At 40.9% G+C, this 11,188-nt stretch overlaps 1 protein-coding gene across 1 annotated transcript; it reads left to right on the forward strand.

The window, feature by feature from the left end:
• Nucleotides 1-117: 117 nt before the first annotated feature.
• Nucleotides 118-11,068, forward strand: ccdc191 (coiled-coil domain containing 191). The gene is made up of 17 exons (XM_055230288.1): nucleotides 118-189; nucleotides 482-520; nucleotides 590-725; nucleotides 824-976; nucleotides 2,833-3,008; nucleotides 3,107-3,330; nucleotides 3,838-3,979; nucleotides 4,090-4,280; nucleotides 4,381-4,624; nucleotides 6,432-6,850; nucleotides 7,391-7,482; nucleotides 7,793-7,875; nucleotides 8,070-8,171; nucleotides 8,273-8,416; nucleotides 9,419-9,571; nucleotides 9,823-9,977; nucleotides 10,404-11,068. The coding sequence occupies exons 1-17, from the start codon at nucleotides 118-120 to the stop codon at nucleotides 10,543-10,545; spliced, it is 2,667 nt and encodes an 888-aa protein (XP_055086263.1). The 3' UTR covers nucleotides 10,546-11,068.
• Nucleotides 11,069-11,188: the final 120 nt, after the last annotated feature.

Here is an 11,188-nt window from a genome sequence, read left to right on the forward strand (position 1 = left end):
TATGTTTTAACATTGATTCGAATTGTGAATTCGAACTTTGCCAACTAACGCTAACTTGCTAAAGGACAATAACAGCCAGCGTGTCGTGTCATTTTCATCCTAAAAAGAAAGATAGATATGGCACATGACGGACATAATTCGTATTTGTTCCGATGGAAGAAGCTTGGAAATAAAACAGCTGTTCAGAAGGTAAGATAAATGTGGTCTGCGCTTATATAAGCTATATTTGAATTATATTTTACTCATTTAAATATTCAATACAGCCACCGGAGCATTTAATGACTGAAATGCCTCATTGCGTTACTAATCAATTAAAATTAACTTGCGAGATAATGTAAAAACACACACGGTGACACGGTTTAATAAATGCAGAAATCTTTAGAAGAGTATTTTCCATCTGACTTTTGCCCCCATATGTCTGTGGATGTAACATTATACATTAGCTATAGTTAATAAGCAAATGTTCACACCTCTTTTGTAGATGCTTTTGAAGAATGGTGATACTGATCAGTGGCGAAAGGTATATTCTTGTTTTGAAAATCTATTTGTAATGGTCAATAGCTCTATTATGATAATAGTTTTGCTTCAGCAAGTAGAGATGTCTTCCAAACTTGCTGTGTCTGAGGTTTTCTCCCACAAGAAACCCCTTATAGGCTCACCTGACCTGGCTGTGCCTCTGCAAAGCTCTGCCCAGTTAAAGGATCATGATGATGCTTACAGTGAAGGTAGGTCAATGATGTCTCCAGAAGTGTTATCCCTATAATAGAGCTGAGGCTTTGCTGCAGCAGGATCAACACTGATACTGTGCTTGTTTTGTTCCCAGCTCAGGCACTTTTAGGTGATTGGCTGCACAGTAAATTGCGTCTGGAGCTAGAGATGGATGAAGAAGATGACCCGATCTTTTCTGCTGAGAAACACGGTCCCATTGCATTGGATATTTGTACACCAACAGCTCTTAACTACACCAACTTTGATGGTACCTTATTAGTCATATCCAAACTGCTGTGTCACGACTGACTTGTCATTTAATAATATAATAATAATAATAATACATTTTATTTATATAGCGCTTTTCAAGACACTCAAAGTCGCTTCACAATACATACAAGAATAAAATATCACAAAATTTACAACATAAAATCAAACATTAAAAGCAATTTTGAACAGGTGAGTTTTAGTTCTTTTTTGAAGGTGGGGAGGTCAGAGCAGTCACAGAGGGGTTTGGGCAGTGAGTTCCAGAGGGTGGGGGCAGCGATGTAGAAGGCTCTATCCCCCCCAAGTTCGGAGCTTGGTCCTACAGGGCAGGGACAGGAGGTTGGAGCTGGAGGAGCGGAGGGAGCGAGATGGAGTGTGGTGGTGGAGCAGGTCTGTGAGGTAAGGAGGGGCCAGGTTGTGGAGAGCTTTGAATGTGATGAGAAGGATTTTGAAGTGGATGCGCTGAGGGACGGGGAGCCAGTGGAGCATGTGGAGGACAGGAGTGATGTGTTCACGTGAGCGGGTGTGGGTGAGGAGCCGGGCAGTGGATTTCTGAATGTACTGTAGTCTGTTGAGGGTATTGGATGATGTACCGTAGAGGATGCTATTGCAGTAGTCGATTCTGGATGTGATGAATGCCTGGATGAGAGTTTCAGCGGCAGAGAAGGTGTGTGATGGGCGGAGACGGGCTATGTTTTTGAGCTGAAAGAATGCAGTCCGGGTTATGTGCTTGACGTGGGGTTCAAATGAAAGAGTGGGGTCGAGGAGCACACCGAGGTTGCGGATGAGTGAGGATGAAGAGAGTGTGGTGTTGTCAAAGTGCAGGGTGAAGTGTTGTGAGGATTTGGTGATGTTGTGTGGACCAATGATGATGAAGTCTGTTTTGTCGCTGTTTAGTTTGAGGAAGTTGTGATTCATCCAGTTTTTGATGTCTGTTAGACAGTGGGTGAGAGTGGAGTGGATTGTGGGGTTGATGGATGTTGTGGAGATGTTAAGTTGGATGTCGTCAGCGTAGCAGTGAAAACGGAGACTGTGACGACGAATGATGTTGCCGAGGGGGAGGATGTAGAGAATGAAGAGGAGAGGACCAAGTACCGAACCTTGGGGGACTCCCTGCTGCAGGGGGGCTATGGAAGAGGAGCAATGGTTGAACTGGATGAACTGTTGCCGGTTTGTGAGGTAGGACTGGAGCCAGAGGAGAGCAGAGCTGGTGATGCTGAGTGAGTTTTTGAGGCAGGACAGGAGGATGGAGTGGCAGATAGTGTCAAAGGCTGCATTGAGGTCCAAGAGGATGAGGATGGAGAGGTGGCCAGAGTCGGAGGAGAGGAGGAGGTCATTTGTGACTTTGAGCAGAGCTGTTTCGGTGCTGTGTTTGGGACGGAAGCCGGACTGGAAGGGTTCATAAAGACTGTTGGAGGTGAGGTGGGTTTGGAGTTGGGCGGCGACGACACGTTCGAGGATTTTAGACAGAAAGGGGAGGTTGGATATGGGACGGAAATTTGCACAGTTATCAGGGTCAAGGTTGGGTTTTTGAGGATGGGGGTGATAGCAGCCAGCTTGAGAGACTGTGGGACAGAACCGGAGGAGAGGGAGGAGTTTATGATTTGGGTGATCAGTGGAGAGAGTGCAGGAAGACAGGCTTTGATGAGAGGAGAGGGAATGGGATCCAGGGAGCATGTAGAAGTTTTAATGCCGGAAAAAAGTTTTAATTCATGTTGGGTTTATATTGTTTATAATTTGTATGAAAAATAGAAAGGACAAATTTCACTAATAAACAATACAGATGTCATATTTTCTCAAAGGAGTTAAATTACTTTCTCACATACTAAAATAATTGTTTATTTTTTGATTGAAAAGATTTTTACAGTTGTTTGACTAAAGAAGAGGAGAGTAGCACCATAAACAATTTTCTACAAGAACTAATGGAACAAGAGGTCCTAGACTCTGCAATGATAGACCAGTTAGCAATGGACGTTAGACAGACAAGAAAGTTCAGAAACCCAGCCATCACAATGGAAGTAAGACATAAGCAGGTAACAGGATCAGATACGTTCAAACATTGGGTTCCCAAAAATCATTCCATTCACCTGTGAGTGGATGACCAATTAATTGCTGGTGATTGCTTCTGAAGGTGCGTGAGAACAGGGCCAGACGGGATGCTGAGAGGCAGAGGCAGCAGAGAGAGCGAGAGACTCTGCAGGAGGCCAGAGAAGAGGCCGGAAGGAGAGAGAGAGAGGCGGAGCTGAAGAGGAGGCAACAAGCTCGCAAGCAAGAGGACAAGCTTCAGCAGGACATGGTCAGGCTGCGACGGCAGATGGAGGAGCGGAGGTGCGCCCAACATCTGGCTCGACAGAGGTATGGTATCTATTGTGAACGCAGGCCTCAGATGAACACTCTATATCTGAAATTACCCATCTTCAGCAGCCTGATTGCACTGTGTGTGATCTTAGCTTATCCACCTTGACCCAGTACCTTCTATTGTCAGCATGTCCCTGTGGGGGGAGCATAAGCCCACAGCTAGCATTATAAAGCTGTTGTTGTATAACTCTGTGTCAGCATCTGTGTACTGACTGCAGCCTCTGCTACAGCTGCAATTTGTACTGATGTGCACATTAGTGCATGAGGCACTTTACTATTCTTTCTAAACAATTATATAACTATAGCCATATCTGTTTGCCAAACAAAGCACTAATAGTGTGTTTTTTCTGAGACTAAATATTAGACACAAATATTATTTGCGATATAACTGTATTTTTGAGACACACTGACCTTTGAGGTCACACCTTGGGGAAGTTTAAATGCCAAAGAAAATAACAGTTTGAAATTACAAGGGTTTTGTTATAATCAGTCATTATTCCACAGGGAAAGAGAATGTGAAAAGAGGGCAGTTGCCAAGAATCTACAATGTGCTCCTCTGATTCCTATAGCATGTCAGAAGATAGACCAGCAACAACTGTATATAGAACAACAGTTTCAGACACTGCTCTATATGCACAACATTAAGGTATCTATGTGTGTATCTATCCTTTATTTATTTATTTATTTATTTATTTATTTATTTATATATATATATATATCAAATTTCCTTTTTGTGTTTTCTCATTTATGTTTTAGTGTCTACAGAGGCATTTCACTGCATGGTTTTCAGTGGTGCTGAGCCAAAGGATTCGCATGGGCAAGGCCAAGACTGTGTGTGAGTGGCGGAGGAAGTTGAGAGTGTGGCGGGCTTGGCGGGCCCAAGTGTTACTAAAACAACAACTACGAGAAGTAGAGAAAACGGAGGAGGAATTAAGGGTAGAGAATAGGCAAGAATAAGATAATGAGCAACATATTAAATAATACAACTGTAAAATTATTGCATTGTCAGATGTAATGATCTCATATAATTATCTCCTGTCCATTTAGATGCTACCTTTTGGCTGTGCAGAGTGACAAAAGGCGGTTGTTGCAGCGTTTTCTGAATAAGTGGCAGGTATGGACTCAGATGGAGAGGGAACAACGAAAGCTCTTGAGTCAGCAGCAGGAAACTCGCCACAAGATGGCTGCCTTAATCAGTGCAGCGACAAGTGGCAAACTCAGAGCTATACAAAACCCAACCTGTCAGGCAGTAATGGCTCCAGCAGAGACAGCCACGCAAACCGAGCACAAGGTGAGACACAGATCATTTCAACAATCATTATGACCTACTTAGGAAGAAGAAAAACTTATAATGCCTTTTCCCCATCTTTTTAATGGGAAAAAGAATTCAAAATCTCGCATATAACAGCAAGCAATATCTTGGAAACCAAAAGATGAGATGACAATAGGATACATTGTTGAAATGTTTAGTAAGTGAGGTGAGAAAGTGATATTTGATCCATGAAACAGTGGAGAGTATCTTAAGGGACTATAGAATTAAAAACCACATGGAGCTGGATTAAGAGTTCTACAGCGAACCCACCTATAAGCCCGGGGCTCAGCAGTCAGTGTGTTCAACTTAGGTAATTAAATTGACATAAAATCTAATACAATGTCTTTTTCAAACATTTTATGTTCAGAACTTTTTCAAGAGCTTTTCTCAAAAAAGGAAAAAACAAAGAATTTTTAACTACTGTGTTAAAACATTTATCTTTTCAGAGAAATACATTTTTGCCATAATAAACTTTTTTAAAATAAATAATACAACACAGGCATATCAGTAAAGTATCAGTATGTTTTAGTTAAAAGTGGTCCATAAGGCTGGTACAACAGAAAAATGCAAAGCCAAGGTAATTTTGCACATTCATTCACCACCTACAAAGCCATTCAAATACTCATGCTAGAGTGACCAGAGGGAGCACTAGTGGTAGACAATGGCTGCACCAGTGCTGACATAATGTATAATTCATTTTTTGTATAAAATGAAGCAACTATGGAATCACAATGATCACTTGGCTTGGGGTTGAGGCTAGATTCTCATTACTTTGATAATCTGATGTGTCTGGCCTGTCCTTAAATGCAATATCTAGCAGTACACTGCTAGCTGATAGCTGATAACTGATTACGCTTGTGGAGGAAATTTAAGTATATTTATATTGTGTCTTTAAAAGCATTTCATGTGTGAAGGCTCTGTCTCCATCCCACAGGAAACTCACTGTTGTTCTACCTGTCTAACTGTAAAAGTTCATTATCATATGGGTGTGAAACAAAAGCCACTCTTCTTTGAAATGTGTGTAGCATTGTCATTTTGGTATAAAATATTGAGAGCTCAGATGCTCAGGGTTGTTGAGACTTAGACTTAGACTGAAAGGGGAACTGGGGGAGAAGCTGGGAGGCTACCAGTCTGTGGCCAGGGCAGACCTGGGCCCTGTCCTGTCTGTATCTGTGTCTGTAACAATAAACCTTTTTTTCTGTATTTCAAAACTCAGAGCTTCGCAAATGGATTACTTTTCATCAAGAACTGTAATTTTTCCACAACACCCTACATATTAAACACCCATATTGCCCATGTTTTTGTGTTTTAGTACATTTTAGTAGTGGCTAGTACAGAAGCTTTGATATATTGATATAATACAGCTTGTCTCAGTGTGTCTTCAGATTAAAGAAATATTACTTCAGGGTCACAGCATCAAACAGAAAAGACCAAGAAGACCACCTCAAGGTCTGAAATAATCAATCAAATCTAAGTGGAATATGATAATACAGTGAATCCTTGAACACCTTCTTTCTTGCATGTAATAAATCTCCAAGTGACACTAATGGAGCAAAATTTGTATATACAATCGCATGCTTTAAATTACTTTTAGGTACTCCTGAGATACAGAGGCAATTTTGGCCAAGGTCTTATGCTGTATTTCTTTGTAAATGTTAAAATGAGCAATGCTTTACAACAAAGTGATCCATGATCCTCTTAGCAGAAAATTACTATTAAAATAACCGATGTGATTTTTTTAGTGGCTCATTTTATGAGGGTTGAGATTGTTTTTATTTCTCTGCAGAGACCTCATCAAAGTGCAGAGTCTGTAGCTTCTGATACATCTCTGGTACATCAGGAGAAAAACCCAGGGGCCAACATGGCTCCCGTGACCCAGCCCACTGAGCCATGGCAGATAAGCCGTCAGCATGCAGCCCCCAGTGGAGCTGAGATCCGGAGGGCACTGCAAGACAGGGGTTCATCCTGTCTGAAAAAACTGACTGCACCAGGAGCTCGCTTTGAGCACAGACATACCATGCAACAACAGATCATCTCCCAGCAGAGGAAGCTGCTCAAGGAACAACAAGAGCAAATTGTACAACTGAAGGAGCAGCTTGTGATAAGCTTAGAGCTTGAGGAACAGAAGACAGCACAGCGCCTCCAGCTGGCAAGTGCATCAGATACGAGGCCAAGGATGCACAAGCCTGAGCCCAGAGAGCAAAGGTGACTCACCTGCAAGTGTCTGCCGCATTCCACTATTATTAATTGTAATTAGAAAAGTCATCTCTGAGATGTACAGTTGTGCTACAGTTGTAATTCAACAGCAGTTATGGTTTACAAAGTCCTCACTTTTAGCATGACACACTGCTTGAATTTTCTTCAATAAAAACATCTATCTGGAAAAAGAAGAACTGACATTCTCAAGAGCAAAGAGTTTTTTATCTGTTACATTTCTGGAAGAACAATTATTTGTTAATAGCTTTTCCACAGTTGGAGATACAAAGAAAGGAAACATTTGATGAGACACTCATTTTTGGCTGAAATTTAATTTTTCAATGCCATAGTTTAATGTTGTATTTGATCATTTAATATGAATTATATATGCTAAAATATGAATGTCCTTTTAACAGAGTTTGAAAGTGTTCTGCAAACAAAGTTCTACAGTCAATTTAAATTCATGACTTACTGTTTCTTTGAGTGGACACCTGAATGAAACTGAAGGAAAGTCCACATTATGACAGAGCTTTTCTTGCTGTGTTTCAGGGCACCGGAGGTTAGTGGACAACCTGACACTCCATGTGGGCCTCAGAAGAAAACTGTCACACGGCAGACTTGTTCTCATCCAATAATTGCTGGTCAGTCCAAGTTTAATAGAGAATATTATAAAGCATGCTGTATAAATGCATATGGAGGCTTATCTTCTTGCCAACACATGGAGATGACAAGCCCCAGTGTCACTATGAAAGAAAATCGCTTTTCTTTTCTATAGCCTTGAAGTCCACAGCTCTGCAACAGTAGTAGCTACTGTTTATTTACTTTGACTAGAGTTTGCTGTTGGGAATATAAAAGGCCAAACAAACTTAGGATGTGCATGTCAACTTGAGAGCAGTGGAGAGGAACATCTGAGGAGTGCCATATGTTGAGTTCACCTTTCTCTTTTTGAAGCTATGGAGACACGAGCGAGGCAGCGGGCAGAGCGGAGGAAACAAGTGGAAGAAATCAAAAAAAGGAAAGAAGATGAGAAGTTGGTGAGATATTTCAAAGTCCCATAATAACAATGATACTTAAGTTGTTATGGCTGTTTGAGTCATCCAAGGTAAATGTTGTATTCTTTAGATGTGTTGGCGCAGTTGTCCATACACTATTCATTTGCTTCTAGTGCCTTTGTATTAGCAGGACATGTCATAATGTCACCACTGCTGAAAAAAACATGACTTTTCAGGCTGAGATGAAAGCAGCGGAAGAGCAGCGGCAAGGAGAAGAGGAGGAAGAGAAACGTAGAGCAGTGGAGAGGAGGAGAGAGGAGAGGAGACTGGAAAGAGAGGTGTCACATCTTTCATAGCTAATAATGAATAGCACATAACACACTGTAAGATATGAGTCAAAGTGAGTGACATTTGTATCCTGTACCACGGCATTGTGCAGAGGGAAGAGGAGAGACAGAGACAGCTCAGAAGACAACATGAGCTGATGTCTTTGGCCCGTCAACATTACCATCAAACACTCTTAAAACAGTGCGGATTGGCTCCATGGAAACGTCTGGTTCAGCTGACACAGGCCAACATGCAGGTACATCCCCCGAGTTGCCAATTTCAACTGTCATCAAACTTTATTTGAGCCTTCTCAGGGGGCGCCAAGTCAGAACATTTTAGAAAAACCAGAAGGCACTTTTTGATCCATGTGTATGAAAAATCTAATGGAACGGTTCTGAAGTGCTCCGGGCGCCCCATTCCTACATATGCTTGAAACAAAATAGAAATATTTAACCGCCGTGTGCAAATGTCTTAAGCATTTAAATATGAAAAAGCAGCTTGTTGGCCCTCTGACAAATGAGATGCAGTGCACACATGCATTGAGCTTGGAGGAAAACACATGCAATTTGAGTCCATTAAAATGATTATGCGTCAAATCTCCAAATGGTTGGACATTTTCAATGGCGCCAGTATGATAAGTTGGCATTAGGCTTTCCAGTTATAAAAAATAAAATATGTTTAGTCACTATCTATTTAAAATATTTTGTTTATTAGTACTGCATGTATGAAATCATTTGAGATGTGAGGAGGATTACACCTGTTTGTTCACCTCCTCTCAATCACCCTGGAGCAGCAGTCTTAGTCAACACCATGAGAACACAAATAGCATTTTCTAAATCTGAACCACTTATTATGACTCACCTTGATATTTTTTCTTTTTACTGTCAGTGGCTGATGTGGTACCTACAAATTCAATAGTCCTTCTGTTCAGATGTTTTATTGCACTGTAAAATTACAATAATTTCCTTAACATGTGCATCAAATAGCTGTTCTAAGAAGTGATGTCGAAGAGTCCACAAAACACCTTCTTAGTATTCACCTAGCACCTGCCTCTCCTCACTTTTGCATCTCCCAGATTATCACACACATACTTCATTGCAAACAGATAATCCTGTTTCACTGTAAAATCCTTCCAAGATGTGAGCTGCTCTGAAACAATCCTATTCCTTTTACACAGTCCATTGTCTTTAGTTTGGCACATGTAAGTATGGACACAGTTATCAGTGCGAATCAACGCTTTGCTTTTGTTTTCTGCCAGCTGGCCCAGAATCATCACGATCTGTTCCTCCTGAAGCAGTGCACTCTCAGCTGGCAGCGCATGGCACGAGAGTCCCTTTCTGAGAAAGAAGCTTCTGCTGACCAACTGTACCAGCACTTTCTGCTACGAAGGAGCTTAGGCACTTGGAAGAAAGTGAGTATCACCCACACACAGTGGTGTAAACTCACATTTGGCCACTTCAGCCCAGGCTTCGTCAAAGTTGCAAAACTTCAGTGATGCTCTGAGCTAACTCAGAACTAAATAAACAGCCGGAAATTGTAGAGCTACTTGGACTCCATATTTCAAGTTAAAATTACAAGTAAAAATTTTTTACTTACGTTGTAGCTGTGAATTTTAACCAGTTTAAACAATAAGATTGTATCATTGTATCCTTGTTTCTCCAGTTAATGGACTGGCAACTGATTCAGGAGGAGAGAGCCGAGCGTTTCTACCGTGTTCGCACTTTTAGAAGGGTCCTGCAGGCTCTGCAACATTTGGTGACCCAGAATAGGCTGCTGGAGTGGGACTGTCAGGAGCTGGCTGAGCAGCACAATAACAGGTCAGTGACCCATGACTTCCCTGTGTTTTATTGGTGTGTGGGTCTCTCAGAGTGACGCTGTTTGGAAATGTTCATACTTAACCAAAATTAAGTTATTTCTCAACTATTTCTCTTGAAACATTTTATGGTGTCTCTAATGTTTTAAAATCTGTAACAAATCATGAAATTGCATGTATTTTTTAAATACTGGAGTAGATCTGGCATCTCTGCACAGTTGGTTGATTGTAAATTTTATACATTTATAAAGTTTTCATATGTACAGCCATGGGGTTATTCCTGATGCCCAGTCAGCTGTTGACAATAAACCCCATGTGACTTTGTGTCAAAAACTCATTAGATCTTGTTAACCTAGAGGTCCATATAATTTAGTTTCTTGTTGCTCACTTGCTCTGTTCCCGCCTGTCTCTCCATCTGGCTGTTCTCCAGACGAGTGTTAAAGCGATGGTTCCTAGCCTGGAGGCAGCTCCCTGTCCTGCTGCGGAGAGAGAGAGAGAAGGAGCAACGTCGAGAAAAGTTGGTGCAGAAAGTAGTTGAGATTCTCCCCGATTTCTGCACCCATCCACCATAAATCATGAGGGAGCAGATCTTGTCTACTCTATACAACATTAACTAACTCCGGGAAACACAATAATATTCACACACAGTTTTTGTTTAATTAAAAAAAAATTTAATACTTTTATACAAACACATAATCAAATGAGTGTAAGTGTTGAGTTATTAAAAAAAAAACAATAATTCCTTTGAGTTGAGACCAATAACGCAGCTATAATGCAAAGCGCTGAAAGGCAGAATCTTATTTCTCTAGTAGACATTCATTTGTATTAATTTACCTCCTTTTCTTTCAGCCATGGTCTTACAGAACAGTTAAGTCTTGGAATGAGTCTGAACCATTTTAAAGATGCCATTTATATCTCTGTCAATCCAAATTATTAATGGAAAGGCACACTGTGAAACACTAATTAGCTAAATAATCTAGTGTGCTCTGTAATAAATGGCCATGACACATTTGATGACTATGTACTGATGAGAGGGTATAATTGCATTGTGAAGAGAGGAAAGAGGGCTTGAAGCCAGTCTAGAAACAAACATTTCTAGAGTTTAGATAGTCATCCAATATTGTCTTTCCTATAATGTGAAAATGCCTCATTAGTTTGTGTTCATTCATACATTCTTCATACCCTTGTCTTTAAGGCACAACAGTACAGGAGGTT

The sequence above is a fragment of the Periophthalmus magnuspinnatus genome, chromosome 20 (assembly GCF_009829125.3).
Source record: "Periophthalmus magnuspinnatus isolate fPerMag1 chromosome 20, fPerMag1.2.pri, whole genome shotgun sequence".
Lineage (NCBI taxonomy): Eukaryota > Metazoa > Chordata > Actinopteri > Gobiiformes > Gobiidae > Periophthalmus > Periophthalmus magnuspinnatus.

What these genes read in the sequence shown, in the direction of transcription:
- ccdc191 (XM_055230288.1), top strand. Translation starts at nt 118, where the DNA reads ATGGCACATGACGGACATAATTCGTATTTGTTCCGATGGAAGAAGCTT. An exon ending in GGAAAGAAGATGAGAAGTTG is followed by an intron (nt 7,876 to 8,069) that starts GTGAGATATTTC and finishes ATGACTTTTCAG; the next exon opens with GCTGAGATGAAAGCAGCGGA. An exon ending in GCTGAGCAGCACAATAACAG is followed by an intron (nt 9,978 to 10,403) that starts GTCAGTGACCCA and finishes GCTGTTCTCCAG; the next exon opens with ACGAGTGTTAAAGCGATGGT.